The 18,573-nt window shown below is 48.0% G+C and overlaps 2 protein-coding genes and 1 long non-coding RNA gene across 8 annotated transcripts in view; 2 read left to right on the top strand and 1 right to left on the bottom strand.

The window, feature by feature from the left end:
• Window positions 1-55: 55 nt before the first annotated feature.
• SNUPN (snurportin 1) overlaps window positions 56-18,573 on the top strand; it is a 38,282-nt gene continuing 19,764 nt past the window's right edge. The window contains exons 1-2 of one of the 6 annotated variants that reach the window (XM_029952838.1): window positions 56-128; window positions 18,102-18,264. In XM_029952838.1, coding sequence (XP_029808698.1) covers window positions 18,107-18,264 — 158 coding nt within the window. In that variant the 5' untranslated portion in view covers window positions 56-128; window positions 18,102-18,106. Of the gene's footprint in view, window positions 129-14,792; window positions 14,910-15,226; window positions 15,421-18,101; window positions 18,265-18,573 lie in introns of those variants that run through there. The other 5 variants (XR_003913670.1, XM_029952840.1, XM_029952836.1 and 2 more) reach the window with 5 other exon arrangements.
• IMP3 (IMP U3 small nucleolar ribonucleoprotein 3) lies at window positions 6,846-8,026 on the top strand. Its single transcript, XM_029952841.1, has one exon. It carries the CDS (start codon window positions 6,943-6,945, stop codon window positions 7,495-7,497), a length of 555 nt encoding a protein of 184 aa, XP_029808701.1. The 5' UTR covers window positions 6,846-6,942; the 3' UTR covers window positions 7,498-8,026.
• LOC115302852 lies at window positions 10,555-14,870 on the bottom strand. The gene is made up of 3 exons (XR_003913671.1): window positions 14,427-14,870; window positions 13,734-14,065; window positions 10,555-10,583 (listed from the first exon to the last, which is right to left on the bottom strand). It is a non-coding gene; the product is annotated as an uncharacterized LOC115302852 (long non-coding RNA).

Genomic DNA, 18,573 nt, shown 5'->3' with positions numbered 1-18,573 from the left:
GGGGGCGCGACGAGGCGCTCTGGCGACTTCTGGCCACTAGCTGAGTCGCCTCTTTTGTTTGCCTAGTTCCTCAGCAGTTTCGGAGCCTGAATCCGACCCTGATCTGAGTCCAAGGACCTCGTCCAAAGGTAATCCCCGCGGTACCCGGTCCCAGCGCGCAGGTCGTACAGACCCCCTACCCGGGCGAGCACGCACACTTAACAGGAGTTTGGAGAGAGCGCTGCGGCGAGCAGATGGTGCGCCCGGCCGGCTCGCCGTCCGTCCTCCGCTCTGCCCCGCGGGCTCCGGCCGGCCGGTGGGCGGCGGGCTGCGCCCCCAGCCCGCCTCCGCGTCCAGCACTCGCAGCCCCTAGGCGCCGCCAACGAGAAGCTAGCTCCAAAACAACAGAAAAAAAGGGATTCCGGGAGGTGGCGTCCGGAGAAAGGAGGGAATAGCCGAGGGGGGAGGTAAGGGGTGGGGAGAGGGAGGGAGGGAGGAAAAGCAGGCTGGGGAATTGGGCAAACTCCACTGCACTTCCGTGCGTCCTGGCTGGGCAGGGACGGCCCGGCTCCTCCCTCCCGCGGCCCGGGGCTCTGGAGACGGGAGCCCCCGCCTACTCCTCGCTTCTTCCCCTCTGGCGCTCTCGCTGGCTCCCAGGTCAGGCTGTGGGAGGGTGGCGGCGACCCGCGCACTAGGGGGCCGCGATCCCCCCCCCCCCAAGTCCCCGGCTCGTCGGCCCTCACGGGGAAACACCTAGCGCCCGAAGGGCTCGAGCGCTGCGTGGGGAGCTCGCTGGCCGCCGTCACTGCCGCCGCCGCCTCGCCTTCTGGGCTCGGTTACCCTCCTGCCTTTTCCATGACGCAAGTGGAGGAAAACTCCGAAAGTTTGCAAAGTGCCGGCTGGCGAGGAGGGCGCCAAGCCGAGACCTGGGGTTGGGGGTTGAGGAAGAGGGCCGCCGACGCCCCCCCTCCCACTCCGCTGCCCCTCCACCCCCGCCTCTGGTGAGGGTGGGCGACCCTGGGGCTTGGCGCAGCTAGAGGATTGTTCTCCGGAGCCCTCCCTCCTCTCCCCCCTCCCTCCGACCCTGGCGACACTGGGCGACGCTGGGCCTTGGCGCAGCCCATGAATTCTTCTCCGGAGGGGGCCCCAGAATCAGAGGCTTCTTCTCGGAAGAAGCCTTAGAGGCCTGGGATACTGACTGCCGCAGGTCCTAGTACCTTAGCCAGACAGGGCTGCCCTGGGAGACTTCCTTCAAAGGGAAAGACAAGACCCTACATACGTAGCAACGGGGAACAGGCTTAGGCAAGACCTGGTTCCGTGATGCTTTGTGCGGCCTCGCCGCTGGGTTTTTTTCTATAGGCCATCAGCAGCAAGGAGAGAGGGATGGTCCACCTAGCCTTCCAAGAAGAGGCAACGGGGATTTGACCCTTGGTCTGCCCATCCAGAACACTTTGGGCACTGACTTACAGGCACTGTGCTGGGCACTGGGGATTACAACACAAGTGGTTGTGTCCCCTCTAGGGTTTACAGTCCACCCTCTTGTCCTTAATTCATCTATTTTGTGTCTGTCTCATTCCTTAAGTCGTGCACTCATGAAAACATTAACTGAGTAATCAGTTCTGTATCAGGCCTACTGGACTACAAAGTCCAAAAAAAACAAAGTCAAAAAAGACATTGTCCTTAAATTCCAGAAGCTCAGATATGTCGGAACAAGTAAACAGATAACTCCCTACCCAGTGTGACAAGTGCCCTGAAATGTGCATTGGAGGGCACCTACCCCAGCCTGGGTGGGGCAAGGATCAATGAAGGCTTCCTGGAGGAGGAGGTGCCTAGGGTGAGACAAAGGCTTCAGCCCCTACTCCTCTTCCTGACTGTGCCCTGGAAATTTGCCTACCCCTTCTAGCAAGACCTTCCTTCCTCCATTCTCTATTCCTACTTGTTGCAGATTAATTGGCATAAGGTAGAGCTGTTAAAGGTGGCACTTTCAGCTATTTTGAGGGGTGAGATTTGCAGGCCTCTGGCTCCAAAACCCAATTTCATTGGTGCAACGAGTAGTAGATCCAATTCCTTATGCAGGGATGGCACAGGACCTAAATAAAGGCTTATGTACAACCCCCAGAAGGCCAGATACCAATTGTTTTTAAATTTTTGCTTGTAATTGAAGTTTGGTTGACATATGATATTAGTTTCAGATGTAAACATAGTGATTCAACAATTATATATATAACCAAATGCTCACCACAGTATCATTACCAGCACAGAAATAACAACTGTCAGGCAGACTTGAATTTTTGCATCAATAGATCAAGGCAATTTGGGCTACTCCTCATGAAGGCCAGTTATCAGAGGGTTAGCTCAGTGAATCTGGAAACCCCTTGAAGAGGGGATGGTGCAACAAGTTTTTCAGCCAAGAAACATTGAGATCTTGTCCCCCACAAGAGGGCCGACCTTGATCTTAAGGATTCAGGTCATCCTTGTCTCTCCAACAGTCAGAGAACTGAAGTGTTTCCCCCAGCTGCTTTTGGGATACTCCTTCTCTGTGATCTCTCTTTGGTTCAGACAGCCTCTCTCTAAGCTGGCCCTAAAAACAGCAACTACTTCTTTAGTGCCAGACACTGTTGTAAACATTTTACCTTTATTAGTTCCCTTAATACAATCAATGGGAAACCCAACACAAATGGGATTTCTGCTTATCCAACTAGGATCCTAGTCTTTAGTTGGGTCCCAAACACACCTCAGTCACACATTCACAGACCAACTATCTTGGATCCCCCCTCCCCCACATCTTTTCTGGGTGGATTTTTCTAACTCTGAGGGACCACCCTTTTTTCCAGGTTCTTGGGGGAAACTCTTGAACCTCACAGAGATTTCCATCCAGTTCAGGTATCTTCCATTCCCTTCCTTCTTCCAGTAACCTTCTTCAAGCCTAGGGTAGCATGGAACCCCAGTTACTAGTCTCACGAAACTGCACTTTGTGGTTTCCCTACACCCCTGCTACTCCCTTGGGACAAAGTCCCTTTATTCAGTTCTCACTTTATTCTAATTGGAGTGTGCGCTCTCTTTCCTGCCGGGACGCTGATTCAAGCTCAGCAAACAGCATCTATTCCTCATCCAAGCACCCAACTTTCTTACTTTAGAAAAAGAATCAATAAGAGAACTGCTGCCAGTGGTTTCCAGGCTTACCCCACTGGTGGCAGCAGGAGAACACTGGATTACACAGTTGCAAAGCAGACAAGAGATGGTGAGAGCCTGAGACACTGCAAGGGTGCTGGGCTAGGGAGAAGCAGTCTGGGAGTTCATGGAGGTAGAATAGACTGGAATGGCCTCCAACAAGCTGTGAGTATTGAGGAGTCAACCCACAGCTTCAAAAAATAGATTCTCAACTCTACTTCCCCCACCAGCTACTGCCCCATTTCTCTGCATGCCTGAGCAAAGTTCCTCAAAATAGCCATCCGCACTAACTGCCTACAATTTTTTTCCTCCCTTCCTCTTCTTAAACCCCTCTAGGCAGTCTTTCACCCTCACACTCCACTGTGAGGGTGAAAGACCTAAGAGTTATTCTCGTTCCCCTGTAACTCAACCTCTCAGTAGCACTGGACCAAGTTGATCACTCCTTCCTCCCCCCTGCCCCCAGACTTTCTTCGCTTGCATTGTGGAGACTATACTCTCCATGTTTTCCTTCTACCTTACTGGTTCATCCTCTCTCCAATAATTCTATCTATTTAGAGAGCAGAGGAGGGGCAGAGACAGAGGGAGGGAGAGAGAGAATCCTAAGCAGACTCCACACTGTCAGCACAGAGCCTGGCGTGGGGCTCAAACCCACGACTGCAAGATCATGACCTGAGCTGGAAATCAAGAGTTGGATGCTCAAGCACCCCTCCAATAATTCTTAAAATTAGCGTGACTACAGAAAGTGTCCTCTTGTCTTTTCTATCATATTCATTCCTTTGATGACCCTGCCCTGGGTTGATATACCACGTATCTGCTAATAACACCTCAATTTTTTAATCTCCAACCTAGGCCTTTCTCTAGAATTCCAGATTCAAATGTTTTTCTCCTTGATCTCTCCCCTGGGATGTCTGACACCTCTAACCCAACATGTCCCAAGCAATATCGGACATTGCCCCCTAAACCTGTTCTACTTGGTAGCCTTCCATCTCCAGTGATGAGTAGTTTCTTCCACTTTCTCAGGCCAAAAATTGGAGCCATCCTTGACTCTCCTCCTCCTGGGACTCCCCTCACATCAACATCTCACTACTGCTCTCCTGGTCCCAACCACCATCTTTCTCATCCAGATCAATGCAACAGCTTCCAACCAATCTCTGCTTCCACCTCTGCCTCCTGACAGTCTATTATCAACATGGCAGCCAGAGAGAGCCATTTGAAATATATGTGTTAGATGTCAATACTCTGCTCAAAACCATTCAGTGTCCTCATTTCACAAACATAAAAAGCAAAGTCCTTACTTAGGCAAAGGCCCATGAACCTCTGTTATCTGAACCCCCTCTCCCCTCCTAGCTCACTCTGCTCCAGTCAGGATGGCTTTATTATCCCTCTTCTGACATGCCAGGCACATTCCTGTCTCAAGGGATTTGCACTATTTCCTCCTTCTCAAATACTCTTCCACTAGATATCCACATGGCTCAATCCCTATAAAATATCACCTTCTTGGTAAGACCTATCCTGACATACCCTGTTTAAAATTATAGCCCTTCCTCATCCCAAGCTCTCCTATAGCCTTCTCAGTTTTGTTTCATAATGCTTATCACTTGCTAAAACATATAGTTTATTTTTTATTGTGTTTATTGTCTGGGAGAAGGAGGTTAACCAAGAGTCCTACTGCAGACATTCTGAGCAAGGGTTGAGGATGGAAGTGAGTGAGGCTTGGGGGAATATGAAGGGTGGGGGCGCAGTGCAAACTGGGAGAAGATATTTGTTCCATATATAACTGGTTAATGCTTAATATCCATAACACATAAAGAACATCTTCAGGGGCACCTGGATGGCTCAGTCAGTTGAGTGTCTGACTTCGCTCAAGTCATGATCTCACTGCATGTGGGTTCCAGCCCCGCATGGGGCTCTGTGCTGACAGCTGAGCCTGAAGCCTGCTTTGATTCTGTGTCTCCCTCTCTCTCTGCCCCTCCTCCACTCATACTCTGTCTCTCTCTCAAAAATGAATAATGTTAAAAAAAATTTTTTTAATCTTCAAATCAATTAGAAAAAAACCCCAATATGTATTTGTTTTCTATTACAAATGTAACAAATTACCACAAACAGTGGCTTAAAGCAACACAAATATATGGTTTTACAGAAATCCAAACTGGATCTCACTGGGCTAAAATTCAAGTATCAGTTCCTTCATGAGTGCTCTAGGGAAAAATTCATTTCCTTGCCCTTTCCAGCTACTAGAGACTGCCCAGCATCCGCTGCTCTTGCTTTGGCTCCCTTTCATCTTCAAAACCTGCTATCACATCACTCAGACTTCTGCTTTCATCATCCCATCTCTGCCTCTTCTGTCTTCCTCTTTCACTTGTAAGAATCTTTATGATAACATGGGATCCATCCAGATAATTGAGTATATTCTCAGAATCTCAAAATCCTTAATTTAATCACATCTGCAAAATCAGTGTGTATACACATTACCTGAGGATCATGTTAAATGCAGATCCTGATTCTGCAGGTCAGGAATGAGACTGCATTTCCAACAAGCTCTTTACTAGTCCACTGGCTACACTTTTGAGTAAGAAAGTTAGTTCCCAATGTATTTAGAGATGCATGTATAATGATAAAACTATTTTTTCTTTTTAAGCAAAAGGGAAAATAAACACAAAATTCAGAATAGATACCATTCTCTGGTTGGAGGAATGGCTGGAATAGGTAGATGAAATGGTCCCAATGATGTTTTCTTAAACTGGCTATTGGGTTCATAAGTATTCATTATGCTTCGTAACTTACTTGTGTTACATATATTATTTTCCACTTCAAGTATGAAAAGGACAGTGAAAACCACAAAAATAAAATGATCAATGAAGTAGCTAGATGGCGTCAAAGGCCTGGGCAAATAAAGAGGTTGGTCCTGCCACGCTACAATCAACTAACTTACAGATATAACTAGCCAAAACAGCGTTCAGTGTATTAAACTCAGTACTGAGGGTGACAGAAGTCCACCTTAGCAGGCTAATTCGTTTGGGCTCAACTAAGGAGCTGGTTTTGTACTTAATATCCCAATTTCTCAGTCTTGCTGGGTTTTATGAACCACCCGGCATTCCTACTAACAATACATATTTCAAAGAGGCTCTCATTAGATCCCGATTCTGTGCGTGTAAAGAAGCAGCCCGGAAATCAGTACTTTATAGGTTCGCCGGCATTCAGCCTCACTTGATAAAGAAAATCCGCCCGCCCTCCTGAGGGCTACCTGGCGGAGCCAGCGACAGCAATTACACGTCATGTCTTCGGTCCACCGGCTCCAGAACACTCCCCATCAGGTGGGAGGAACCCGACGATGAAATTAGCACGGTAAACCCCATCAAAGAGGCGCAGCGGACACCCGTCTATCCCAGGACTGGCTTCCTCAGCTTCTATGGGCAGACACTCCTGAGAGTCCTTAAAAGACATCGGTCTGAATGAGAGGAAAAGATTACCGCACTAGGGGACATATTTCTGGTAATTTAGGACCTCACGGAAATTTAAAAGAAAAAAAAAAAAAACCAGAAACACCTCGCTGTGGCTAAACCACCTCCGGCCTTTCTAATGTGCTGCTTCCCCTCTCCCTCAGACCACTTGAAAAGAGACGGGGCATGGGGCGTGGCTCCACTCTGACCAATGGAAATAGAGGGCGTGGCCTTTCTTTCATTGGCTCAGGGCCCCCAGGTCGGCCTACTCTTTGGGCTCCTAGGCGGAAGCCGGTTCCGGCGCAGGTCGGCGCTCTTAGCCAGGGGTCTTACGGCACCGGGAGCCGCCATTATGGTGCGGAAGCTTAAGTTCCACGAGCAGAAGCTGCTGAAGCAGGTGGACTTCCTGAACTGGGAGGTCACTGACCACAACCTACACGAGCTGCGCGTGTTGCGGCGTTATCGGCTGCAGAGGCGGGAGGACTACACGCGGTACAACCAGCTGAGCCGGGCTGTGCGAGAGCTAGCGCGGCGCCTGCGCGACTTGCCCGAGCGCGACCCGTTTCGCGTGCGCGCCTCGGCTGCGCTGCTGGACAAGTTGTATGCTCTCGGCCTGGTGCCCACACGCGGCTCGCTCGAGCTCTGCGACTTCGTCACGGCTTCGTCCTTCTGCCGCCGCCGACTGCCCACCGTGCTCCTGAAGCTGCGCATGGCGCAGCACCTCCAGGCCGCCGTGGCCTTCGTGGAGCAGGGCCACGTGCGCGTGGGCCCCGACGTGATCACTGACCCCGCCTTCCTTGTTACGCGCAGCATGGAGGACTTTGTCACCTGGGTTGACTCGTCCAAGATCAAGCGGCACGTGCTGGAGTACAATGAGGAGCGCGATGACTTCGATCTGGAGGCCTAGCCCGTCGTCCCTGCCTTTTGTGGATGGGAAAGCTGAGACCTGACGCTTCAGATTCTGTGAGGGCGGTTGCCCCAAGAGTGTGTCGGCCAGTCATTGGTTCTTAAGAACTTGGTCCCTCAGCAGCAGGCCACGCACAGAGCCAAAGGGTACGGCCGTTTTCCGTGAACTTTTCTTAGTCCTTGGACAATTGATAATTACAAGACTGATTAAGAGACAATGAGAAGCGTTTTTGTGCTGCACTGCAGAATTGTTAGATTATGGGCCTGAAACATTGTAGTGGGAGGGAACCTTGAGGCCCCCCCCCCCGCCCCCTAGCTTTCCCTTTATTATCTTGTAGCGGGACAGTTGGCTCAAATCTGTTTAACTGGAGTACTTGATCTTGTTTTGTGATTAAGCTAAGTACAGACGATGGATAATTTGGTCTCAGGTTTTCATAAAATGGGTAGATTAGTATCTTGGGTCCCCACCTGTGCCTAAAGGAATGCTTTCCTAATGCCAATAAATGGCCCAACTGTTTTGTAAGAGCAAATTTTTGTCTGTCTGTTTTTCTCACATAGGTTCACATCTGGGATCCTTGGCTCAAGAACCCAGTAGGAAAGATTAGGGTCAGTAGCAACCTGCCTGTGGTGAGGCCTGCCATGGGGGCGCATGTGGAGGTTGCAGGATGTTGTACAGGGCTGGGCAAATTTGTCAGTTTACCATTCTCTTCCTCGGAATGAGTGTTTTGGCAGAGATCTTCCTCACAGGACTTCCTGTTGATATTCCAGCCCCAGGAAATACCATATTAGAGGGCTGAAGTGTTTGGTGTTTGCTTGCCTAAGGAAATAATCACCCTGTAGCTTGGCCATCTAGCGGTTAGAAGAGACCCAGGAGGTTCCTGGAAACGTGGTCTTCGTGGTAGGGAATTGGAGAACAGGGAGACTACCTCTTTTTACCCAAGACTTGCACGGAGAGAATAAACAGACTGCCAAGACCAATGGATTGGCTTTTATGCATGCCTTCTCCATTTCCCCAGGCAAAAAGCAGCATTTGGAAGAGAAACAAGGGAAGGTTGACACTAACAAATGCCTTCTAGTATGTGTCAGGCACAGTTTTAAGTGCAATATGTGCTTCAATCTCTTTAATCCTCCCAACAGGGCTATGAAGTAGGGAATCCAGTTATCCTCTACGTTTCAGATGAGGGAACTGAGGCAGAGATGGGTCAAACTGCCCAAGATTGCATAGCCAGTAAGTGGCAGAGCTGGCATCGTTGCTCCCTTTAAAAAACTGTCAGCGTTGCACAGCCAGTCCTTGGGACAGGGAAGGGTTTAGAGAGGATCCCTGAATTTGAGTTTCCAAGCCAGCAGAGAAATAGCACCGGGTGACATGATTGGTCCCCAGCAAGGTGCTGTATAAAAGTTTGAGCAAGGAGCAGGCACTGAGCTCCCAAAACTTAACACTGACCCAGGGCCTGCCTGTGCTAGGCTGCCATTTGTTCTTCCAACAACCCTGCAGAGTAGGTCGGTTTATCCCTGCCTTTTCAGTTTTGGAAAGAATTGGAACAAGAACTTGTCTAAGGCTGGGGTTCAAGTCCTGAATTGACTCTAAAGGCCATGCTCTTTTCAGTGCCAGTCCTTTAGAAGTGGAAGGAGAGAGGGGGCGCCAGGGTGGCTCAGTTGGTTGAACAGCCGACTCTTGATTTCAGCTTGGGTCATGATCTCAGAATCTTGGGATGGAGCCCTGCCAGCTCCATGCTGAGTGTGGAACCTGCTTAAGATTCTCTCTCCCCCTCTGCTCTTCTGCCCCACTGTCGCTCTCGCGCACTCTCTCTCTCTCTCTCTCTCTCTCTTAAAAAAAAAAGAAAAAAAAAACCTACTTCCTCAGCTCTGGGCTCTGGTGGCTGGGCACAGTCTCAGCCCATTTGAGGAATGTCCTTAGGGCTCCCAAGACTGAGGATCTCATGGAGAGTTTGGTGCCCTAAAAGCACCTCTGGCTTCTACCAGGCAGCACAGGACAAGGCAGATAGATTAGCCTTAGCCCTTCGGAGTAGTTGGATCCCGCACCCGTAGCCCAACAACTTCAAAGTTCTCTTTAAAGAAACTGGGTTTAGGAACTTGGGAGTAAAATACAAGATTCTTTAGAAAAGTCTTTCATTCTTTGGGGGGAAGACATGAAAGAAATCACTTGGGAGAACCTATAACCAGAAAATCTGGGCTTAAAAAACCCCCAAAAAACAAAAATCCTATGGCAGATTTAGAAAGTAAGTTCTGGAGCCAGACTGCCTAGTCTGAATCGTGGCTTCTATGCTTAACTAGCTATGTAACATTGGTTATTTTATTTAGCCTTCCTGAGCCTCCATTTTCTATATTGCAAATAGGTAGTAATTTGAGGTGGGTGTGTAATACCCAGGATTTCTTTATCGTCCCCCAAAACCAGAAACCGCCAGGGAGACCGAGTCACGCATGCAAAAGCAAAGGGCTTTATTACGGGTTTAGGCTCACCGGCGCCTAAACTCACAGACTTTACCGGCATGGTGGATCCATGCCGAGAGCCCCAAACAAAGGTGGGGTAGGGCTTTTATGGGTTTGGGAAGGGGGAGTTACAGGAAATGGTGACACAGGTACAGTGATCCAATTATTATTATCCAATTACAACATTTAGAGTGTTAACCACTCAGAGTAGACCCAGGACCCAGGACCCTCACATAGGGTGTAACTAGCCTTAAGCAATAACTGATTACCTATAGCATCTATTTCTAGGCCTGCCCTTAGGAATGTTAAGGGTATTACAAGGGTGGTCCCTCTTGCCTTGGGCAATGTGTGCCCTTCTATTGTCTCAAACCTGCGTCCTTACAGTTGAAAAGAATGAGGAGTTATTGCTAAATGGGTACAGAGTTTCTGTTCCAGGCAAAGAAAAAATTTTGGAAATAGTGGTGATGGTAAATACACCATGGTAAATGTACTTAATACCACAGAGTTGCACACTTGAAAATGTTTAAAATGGCAAATATTTTTAATGTTAATATTTTTAAAGTTAATTTTTTTTTAGAGAGAGAGCATGAACAGGCAGAAAGAGAGGTGGACAGAGGATTCAAAGCAGGCTCCATGCTGAAAGCAGAGAAAAGATCGCAAATTTTATGTTACACACAGTTTACCGCAATATTTTTTTTAAGTTTTATTTGTTTATTTAAGTAATCTCTACACGTAGCATGGGGCTGGAACTCACAACGCTGAGATCAAGAGTCATGCTCTTCTGACTGAGCCAGCCAGGCGCCCCCACAATTTTCAAAAAGCGAAGAAAAAAAAGAGAATGGTTAATAATTGTACTGACGTTCAAAATTATGGAGAGGGGAGCCTGGCTATAGAACAGGCAACTCAATGTCAGGGTCATGAGTTAGAGCCTCACATTGCATGTGGAGCCTACTTAAAAAAAAAGTTAATGGGGTACCTGGCTGGCTCAGTCAGTTAAGTGTTGAACTCGATTTTGGCTTGGGTCATGATTTTACAGTTTTGTGAGTTCAATCCTGGAGTCAGGCTCTGTGCTGATTGTGCACAGCCTGCCTGAGATTCTCCCTCTCTAACCCTGCCCCGCTCAGCTCGCACACTGTCTTGCTTAAAATAAATAAACTTTAAAAAAGGTTTAGTAAATTATGGAGAAGATTAAATGGTTTAATTCCTGCAAAGTGCTTAAAGGACTCCTTGCATGGGTTAAAACCTTAAAGCTTAGGGGCGCCTGGGTGGCTCAGTCGGTTGAGCATCCAACTTCCGCTCAGGTCATGATCTCATGGTTTGTAGGTTTGAGCCTGGCATCAGGCTCCGTGCCTGGAGCCTACTTTGGATTCTGTCTCCCTCTCTCCAGCGCACCTTCTGTCTCTGTCTCTCAAAAATAAATATTATTATTATTAATTTTTTGAGGAACCTCCACACTGTTTTCCAGAGCAGCTGCACCAGTTGACATTCCCACCAACAGTGTAGGAGGGTGCCTGTCTCTCCACACCCTCACTGGCATCTTTGGTCTCCTGATTTGTTCAGTTTAGCCACTCTGACTGCTGTGAGGAAACAGGTATACAATTCTTGTTACCTCCTCCCCCTTTGGAGAACAGCAAGCCCTTGTTGCCACCACTTGAGTGCAAGCCCTGCTCACTGACCTCCTGTCCCATCGCTGCCTCCTTCACTTCCCCACTGAGTGGCTAGTGTGAGCTCTTTCAAGCTCAAATTTGGTTAGCTCATGAAAACCTCCATCTGCAGTGCAGGTCAAATCCAAACTCCCTGCTATGGCCTACAGGCTTCGGGGTCCCACCTGCCTCTGACTTCATTTCCCCACCACTTCTCCCTCCTCCCTGCCTTCTGTCTACCCCTCACCCAAAGCCTCTCTGGAAATGGGGTGAGTCTCCCTGTCCTCATGGCTGGCTCATCATTCAGGTCTTGACTCAAATGTCACCTCCTAAGAGGAGTTCTCTGGACACTGGCTCCAGCAGCCCCCACCCCACTTGGTCTCTAGCGAGTCACTTGAGCTCCTTAGCACCTGCCTGCACTCAGCTATAGCACCTAGCTTTTGTCCTTCCTGCCACATAACTGGGCTGTAAGCTCCTGAAGGGCAGGGACTGGATCAGTCTGGGTCATTTTGATATTTCCTGTGCTTGGCACAGGCCCTAACTAACAGTAGGCATTAAACACACATCTGTTAATTGACCAATGACAGAGTGACAGGGCTCCTAATGAGAGCCTCCTCTTTTGGAAATGCCTGGACACCTTCCTGCTCCTGAGCTGCTCTGCATTAGGTAGGGATTCCCACAGCTGTGGGCACTTACTGGATGATTTTAGGGGGTGCATAGATTCCACCTTAAATAACATCAAATTATGGAGAGAGAAAGTGGATCTTCCCTTTTCTGTTCTCTTTGGATTTTGTTGATTGTATAAAAGAAAAATTCTGTTAGTGTTACTCCATATCACTTCTCCAGCATTTGCTAATCTGATTCTTACAAAGTCCTCAGTCTCAGTTTTCTGCACATACTAGTATTTAGCTAGATTATAACATTATACTAGTTTCACTGTATATATTTTATAGATACCTTGTTAAAGTGGGAAGTAATTTAAGATAATGCTATGGTGTTCCTTTTTTAAGCTTATTTATTTTGAAAGAGAGAGAAATGGGGTCGCATGGGTGAGAGGCTCAGTTGGTTAGACATCTGACTTCGGCTCAGGTCATGATCTCACAGTTTGTGATTTCGAGCCCCATGTCGGGCTCTGTGCTGACAGCTCAGAGCCTGGAGCCTGCTTCAGATGCTGTGTCTCCCTCTCCCCCTTCTGCTCGTGCTCTCTCTGTCTCTCAAAAATGAATAAACATTTTAAAATTTTTAAAAGAGTGTGTGCGTGTGTGCACGCGCACAAAGGGGAAGGGTAGACAGAAGGAGCAAGAATCCCAAGCAGGCGCACTGACAGTGCAGAGCTCAAGGTAGGGCCTGAACTTTGGAACCATGAGATCTTGACCTGGGCTGAAATCAATAGTCGGACACTCATCAACTGAGCCACCCACGTGCCCCTGTTTAGCCTTTCTTAAATAGTAAATAGCTTTAAAGACATTAAGCACAGGTGCATGTGTATGTGGCCAGTGTGAAAGCGGGGTGCCAATGGCTATAGTTGGGGAACTACTCACTGTTCTAGGCAGAGCAGGCCCTTATGGAACACAGACTGGCTCCAAATGAACCCCTGGGCCAAGTACCGTTTAGTTTGTTCTTCTCAGTGATAGGAGAAGTTATTCAGCTGAGTATGAATGAGGGACTGGAGCCTTTTTTCCCTGGACCTCAGCTCATTTTGCTTTAATGTGTAGGGCCTTTGTTCTGTTCTGTGCAGTTCTTACCACTTAATGTGACCTCCATAGTCATGGATAGAGAATAGTGGTTCTGGGACACAAAATCCCAATGTCAAAGTTCCCTAGTGAAGTCGGGCCCTGGGCTTTTCTTTGTCTCATGAATCAGGCAAACATGAGCTATTATTTGAGGATGCACGAAATAAATAACCTAGTGCACTGCTTTGCTCAGTCGGACTACCAAGAGATAGAACTCACTGCGGCACCTGGGTGGCTCCATTGGTTAAGCACCAGGTCATGATCTGGAGGTTTCTGAGTTCCAGCCCCACATCGGGCTCTGGAGCTTGCCTCAGATTCTGTGTCTACCTCTCTCTCTCTCTCTGCTCCTCCCTCACTTGTGCTCCCTCTCTCTCAAAAATAAATTAAAATTAAAAAAACATAGAACTCACCTACATAAATTCTGAGGCCGTCCAAATTGGGTCTTCCAGGGCCCCTAGCACCCATTACCCTCTATCAGTCTGATCTGTTCTTTTTGGTCCAAATGGATGGTGTCATGTGCTTAAAATATGTAGCAAGTACACATCTTGGCATTCCTTGAACTCAAACGTGTATTTTCGGCAGTGTAGTAATATCCAGCTTCTCTTTAAGTCCAACATTCAGAATATTCAAATGTTTGGCTTGAAAGCTGTGTGATTTGGGTGAAGTACTTAACTCTCAGAGCTTCAGTGGACTTCGTTGTGTTATTTGGAGATTAAAGGAGATAATGCACGTGAAGCAGTGTCTGCCTCAATGTAAACATTAAGTAAATGGCTATCACATTTTTAATTTACATCTCATCAGTCCTCCCTGGAAGAGACTGCACTCTAATTTGATTATCTCCTAAATATCAGCTCTTTCCCCCTCCCCACCCCGTGCCCGTAATCCCAGCAAGGTTTACTGAATGCTGTATTTTGTGATGGATGCTGTCTTCTTAAGCAGCAATCAAGCCAAGGTCCCTGCCATTGTCAAGCCCACAGCCGAGAAGCAGAGACTACCAAACTGAGCAAAAGGGCTGTAATCGAGGTATGTCGCCCTCGACATAAGAGCGAACGGGCGGGAATGTTTAACTGAGACTTCGGGGGCCGGGGTGTCATTCAGGCAACCTGCACTGGCCGTCCAAAGCACAAACACAGGAAAGAAAGCGGACTGCCGGTACCCCTAAGGAGCGGGCGGATCTGCGGGGGAAGCTTCAGGACCCAGGGACTGGAAGACTTTCAATGCCTGGCCCCGGAGATCCGGGTTCTTCCCATTGGCGAGAGGAAGCCGAGGAACTGTGCTCAGGTCCGGGCCGGGCCATGTCACCAGGAAGGAATGGTCGGTATCAGTGCCTCACAAAAGGACCCCTGTCCGAGTCAACCGAAAAAGCGCCAGTCACTAAAAGCGGAAATAACGGGCCCCAGCGACCGGTCGGAGGCTGCATTCCCGGAATTCACGATGGTGGGCGGAGCCGGAAACTCCGGGCGCGCGGCAGGTGGGCCCAGCAGCGCGGCTGCAGCCAAAGGGGTGGATCTGGCCCTCCCTGAGCAGCTGATTGGTCGGCTCCCGAAAGCGGCGGCTGCTGCTCCTGGAACTGTCACCTCCGCCTGGTGAGTCCTGGGTTCGAGCCTGGGCCCCGCGGGCTCCCGAATTGTCCCTCGGCGCCCGGCTGTCCCTCTCTCTAGCCGGCTGGCACTCCTGGACTCCCGAGGCGTGCCCTGGAGAGGCAGAGCCAGGCTCCGGCTCCCCTTGGGCGCGCTGCCGCTCTTCAGTTACAGGCTGTCGGGCCAGGACCCCTCAGGGACTTTTTGTGGGGGGAGGGGCCAATAGTGCAAGGCCTAAGCGGCCTCGTTCCTAGAAAAAAGGCAATGCGGAGCTGTGGCTGGGAGGACGGCGGAGTGTAGCTGTAGTGGAGGCCGAGATCCCCGCCGCGGGGAGGGGGGGGCGGGGAGGTGAGAGGCGAGGGCAGCCGAGGCGATAGGGGACGCGCACAAGTCTGGCTGAGACCTCCTGGCCCAAGGTCAGAACCCTTGGAGGCTGCACCATCCAAGGAATGGGTTGAAAGAGCAGGAGCCGGCCAAGAGCAGTCATAAAGGTACAGAGGGCCGCCCCAGGAGCCAGGTGTGTGTAATAATTTTGTGATTCTTGGCAGAACGAGAGGCCACACCAAGATAAAAGCATGGCAAGGCCTAATATGAGTGTATTTCAGATTTGGTCATTACTTTGGTAAGCCGAAGACATAATGAATTTTTTTAAGATTGTGTTACAGATGTGTTTAGACGTGTACAAAAGTACAGAAACACACGAAAAATAGCATACCATTATGGGTCCCACGTAATCATCACCCAGCTCAACCACAAATGGTCACCCCGGTTGCATTACAAATATGTTAAGATTCACTTCGCGGCACTTCGGTGGCTCAGTTGGTTAAGCCTCCAACTTTGGCTCAGGTCATGATCTCCTGGTTTGAGATTCGGAGCTCTCCACAATTGGGCTCCGCGCTGGATAGCCTGCAGCCTGCCTGGGATCCTGTCTTGTTTCCTTCTGTCTGTCCCTCCCCAGCTTGCTGTCGCTCTCTCTCTTTCTCAAAAATAAATAAACATGGGGTGCCTGGAGGGCTCCATTTGTTAAACGTCCAACTTCAACTCAGTCCATGATCGATCTGACAGTTAGTTGATGGGTTTGAGGCCCCTGTCAAGCTCTGTGCTGACAGCTCAGAGCCTGGAGCCTGCTTCAGATTCTGTGTCTCCCTCCCTCTCTGCCCCTCCCCTGCTCACACTGTCTCTCTCTGTCTCAAAAATAAATAAAACATTACATCAAATTTTAATAAATAAACATTAAATTGTTTAATAATTTTTTTAAAAGATTCACCTCAAAATCATTCCAGTAATATGTCAATCTTAAATTTTAAAAAAAGTTCCTTTCATGTTTAATGGGCATAGAGGTTCAGTTTTGCAAGATGAGAAGAGTTCTGGAAATTGGTTGCACAACAATGTGAATGACTTAACACTACTGAACTGTAACTTAAAATGGTTAAGATGATAAATTTTATGTCATGGGTTTTTAACCACAATTTTTTTTGAAGTTCCCCTCAAATTAAAAAAAATGCTGTGAATTAGGGGGGAGAAATCTGACTTCAAATGTGCAATGGAAAGTAACTCGTTGCCAAGTAGAGGCCCAGAGAATTGTTTTTAACCATGGAGGCTCTGGAATGAACCTGTTGGTTTTAGTGCTCAGAGCAGGGGGACCTGGCGCCTGGGGTGGAGTTTAAGCACGGAGGTTTGCCTTCTGGTTTATACTACACCTGAAGGGTTAGGCCAGCCCAACTTTGTGAGTCTGATGTCTCCTAAATGTTCTCTTATAATCTGAGGCACACCTTTAACCCTTAGCTGAACTCCTATGCCACTTCATACCTTCATTCACAGAAGAGTGAGTGAAGTGTGGATTCACCTCTCTATTCACATTCTTTAGGGCACACTTGGGTACTCTGTCTTCTGTTTCCAATCTACTCCATCTCCCAAATGTACCATTTGTCAGTCTTTCACACTCCTTGCTGTTAACTGGTACACAGCCTTATACATCTAGCTTTTTGACAAGTGAGTCCTACATGGGTAGCCCTGAAACCTTCCTTTTGTCCACTCCAAACAAACAAACAAAACAAAAGAAAATGAGAAATGAGAAAAGCAACTGCCAGGTTTGGGATTGGGACTCCTCTTGTCTTGTTCTAAGGGCCGCAGGACCAGTATTTCTCCTGGAGCTAAATTTTCTAAATGTAAGTTGGCATTTATTAGAGAATTAAACAATTGGGAAAAATTTGCATCAGAAAGTTATATTAGAGGGGTGCCTGGGTAACTTAGTCAATTAAGCATCTGACTTTGGCGCAGATCATGATCACATTGCTCATGGGTTCAAACCCCGCATTGGGCTCTGTGCTGACAACTCAGAGCCTGGAGCCTGCTTCAGATTCTATGTCTCCCTCTCTCTGCTCGTCTTCCTCTGTCTAAGAATAAATAGACATTTAGAAAATTTTAAAAAGTTATATATTAGAGGGGTGCCTGGCTGCTTCAGTTGGTGGAGCACACTATTCTTGATCTTGTGATGGTGTGTAGAACTTACTTAATAAAATAGGGACACCTATTTATTTATTTATTTATTTATTGAAGGGTGACTCAGTTAAACGTCCAACTCTTGATTTCGGCTCAGGTCATGATCTCAGGGCTGTGGGATCAAGCCTCATGTCAGGCTTTGAACTGAGTGTAGAGCCTCCTTTGATATTCTCTCTCCCTCCACTGCACTCTTCCCTGCTCATGCTGCGCGCTCTCTCTCTCTCTCTCTCTCTAAAATAAAATAAAATGTGTGCATTTTTTAAAAAGTTATATTAATATTAAAAGTTATTGAGTAATGGCTATTTAGAACTATTCAGGAAAAAATATGATACTTAATCACATCACTGGATGTCAATGATGGTAAAAAGAAATTAGTGACAGGACTGCTGGTAATGAATGACAAAGCAAAAGTTAGCAGGGTGAACTTGCTTTGTCTTGATGTATAAGCTTGTATCTGTACACTGGGAGCTCTCAAGATGATCATTATTAAAGTATCTGTGGGAAATGATGTGATTGTTCATATATAACTCATTTACCCTTTAACTTCCTTTTTCCCCCATGGAAACAGTTGTGATTTTGGATCAAGTGAGTTTTGTGTTTCTTTTAGGAATATAGCCATCATGTTACATCATAACTGCCTGTACACAGGAGGTGATATGAAATGAATGAACCATTTTCTTTTGTTTTCTTTTGTAGAGAAGATGGAAGAGCTGAGTCAAGCCCTGGCTAGTAGCTTTTCTGTGTCTCAAGATCTGAACAGCACAGCTGCCCCACACCCCCGCCTGTCCCAGTACAAGTCCAAGTACAGTTCCTTGGAGCAGAGTGAGCGGCGCCGCCGATTATTGGAACTGCAGAAATCGTAAGGGATGCTTTAACTCTTTACGTTCTTTCTCTAGGCTGGGAGCCTCCAATGAGGCTCTAGGCTTGTCTCTTCAAAGTAGACCTTTAGTAGGTGCATCTTGCCCATGAGGTCCGAGGGGTAAATCTTGCAGAGGTAGACATCCTTTACACCCAGAGCTTAGGACAAGATGGAGATGTAGGGGAAGACAGAAGTTTGAAAGCAAACGCTCAGTTATGTGGTTAAATTTTTCTTTTTTTCCTGGCAGCATCACTGAGCTTTGCGATTTAGGGACTTGAGAAGGCCACGCCCAGACTTCCACTCCCCACA

This window comes from Suricata suricatta, chromosome 9 (assembly GCF_006229205.1).
Source record: "Suricata suricatta isolate VVHF042 chromosome 9, meerkat_22Aug2017_6uvM2_HiC, whole genome shotgun sequence".
NCBI classification, from domain to species: domain Eukaryota; kingdom Metazoa; phylum Chordata; class Mammalia; order Carnivora; family Herpestidae; genus Suricata; species Suricata suricatta.
The sequence above is the reverse complement of the archived record's forward strand: the minus strand, read 5'-3'. Positions and strand labels throughout refer to the sequence as shown.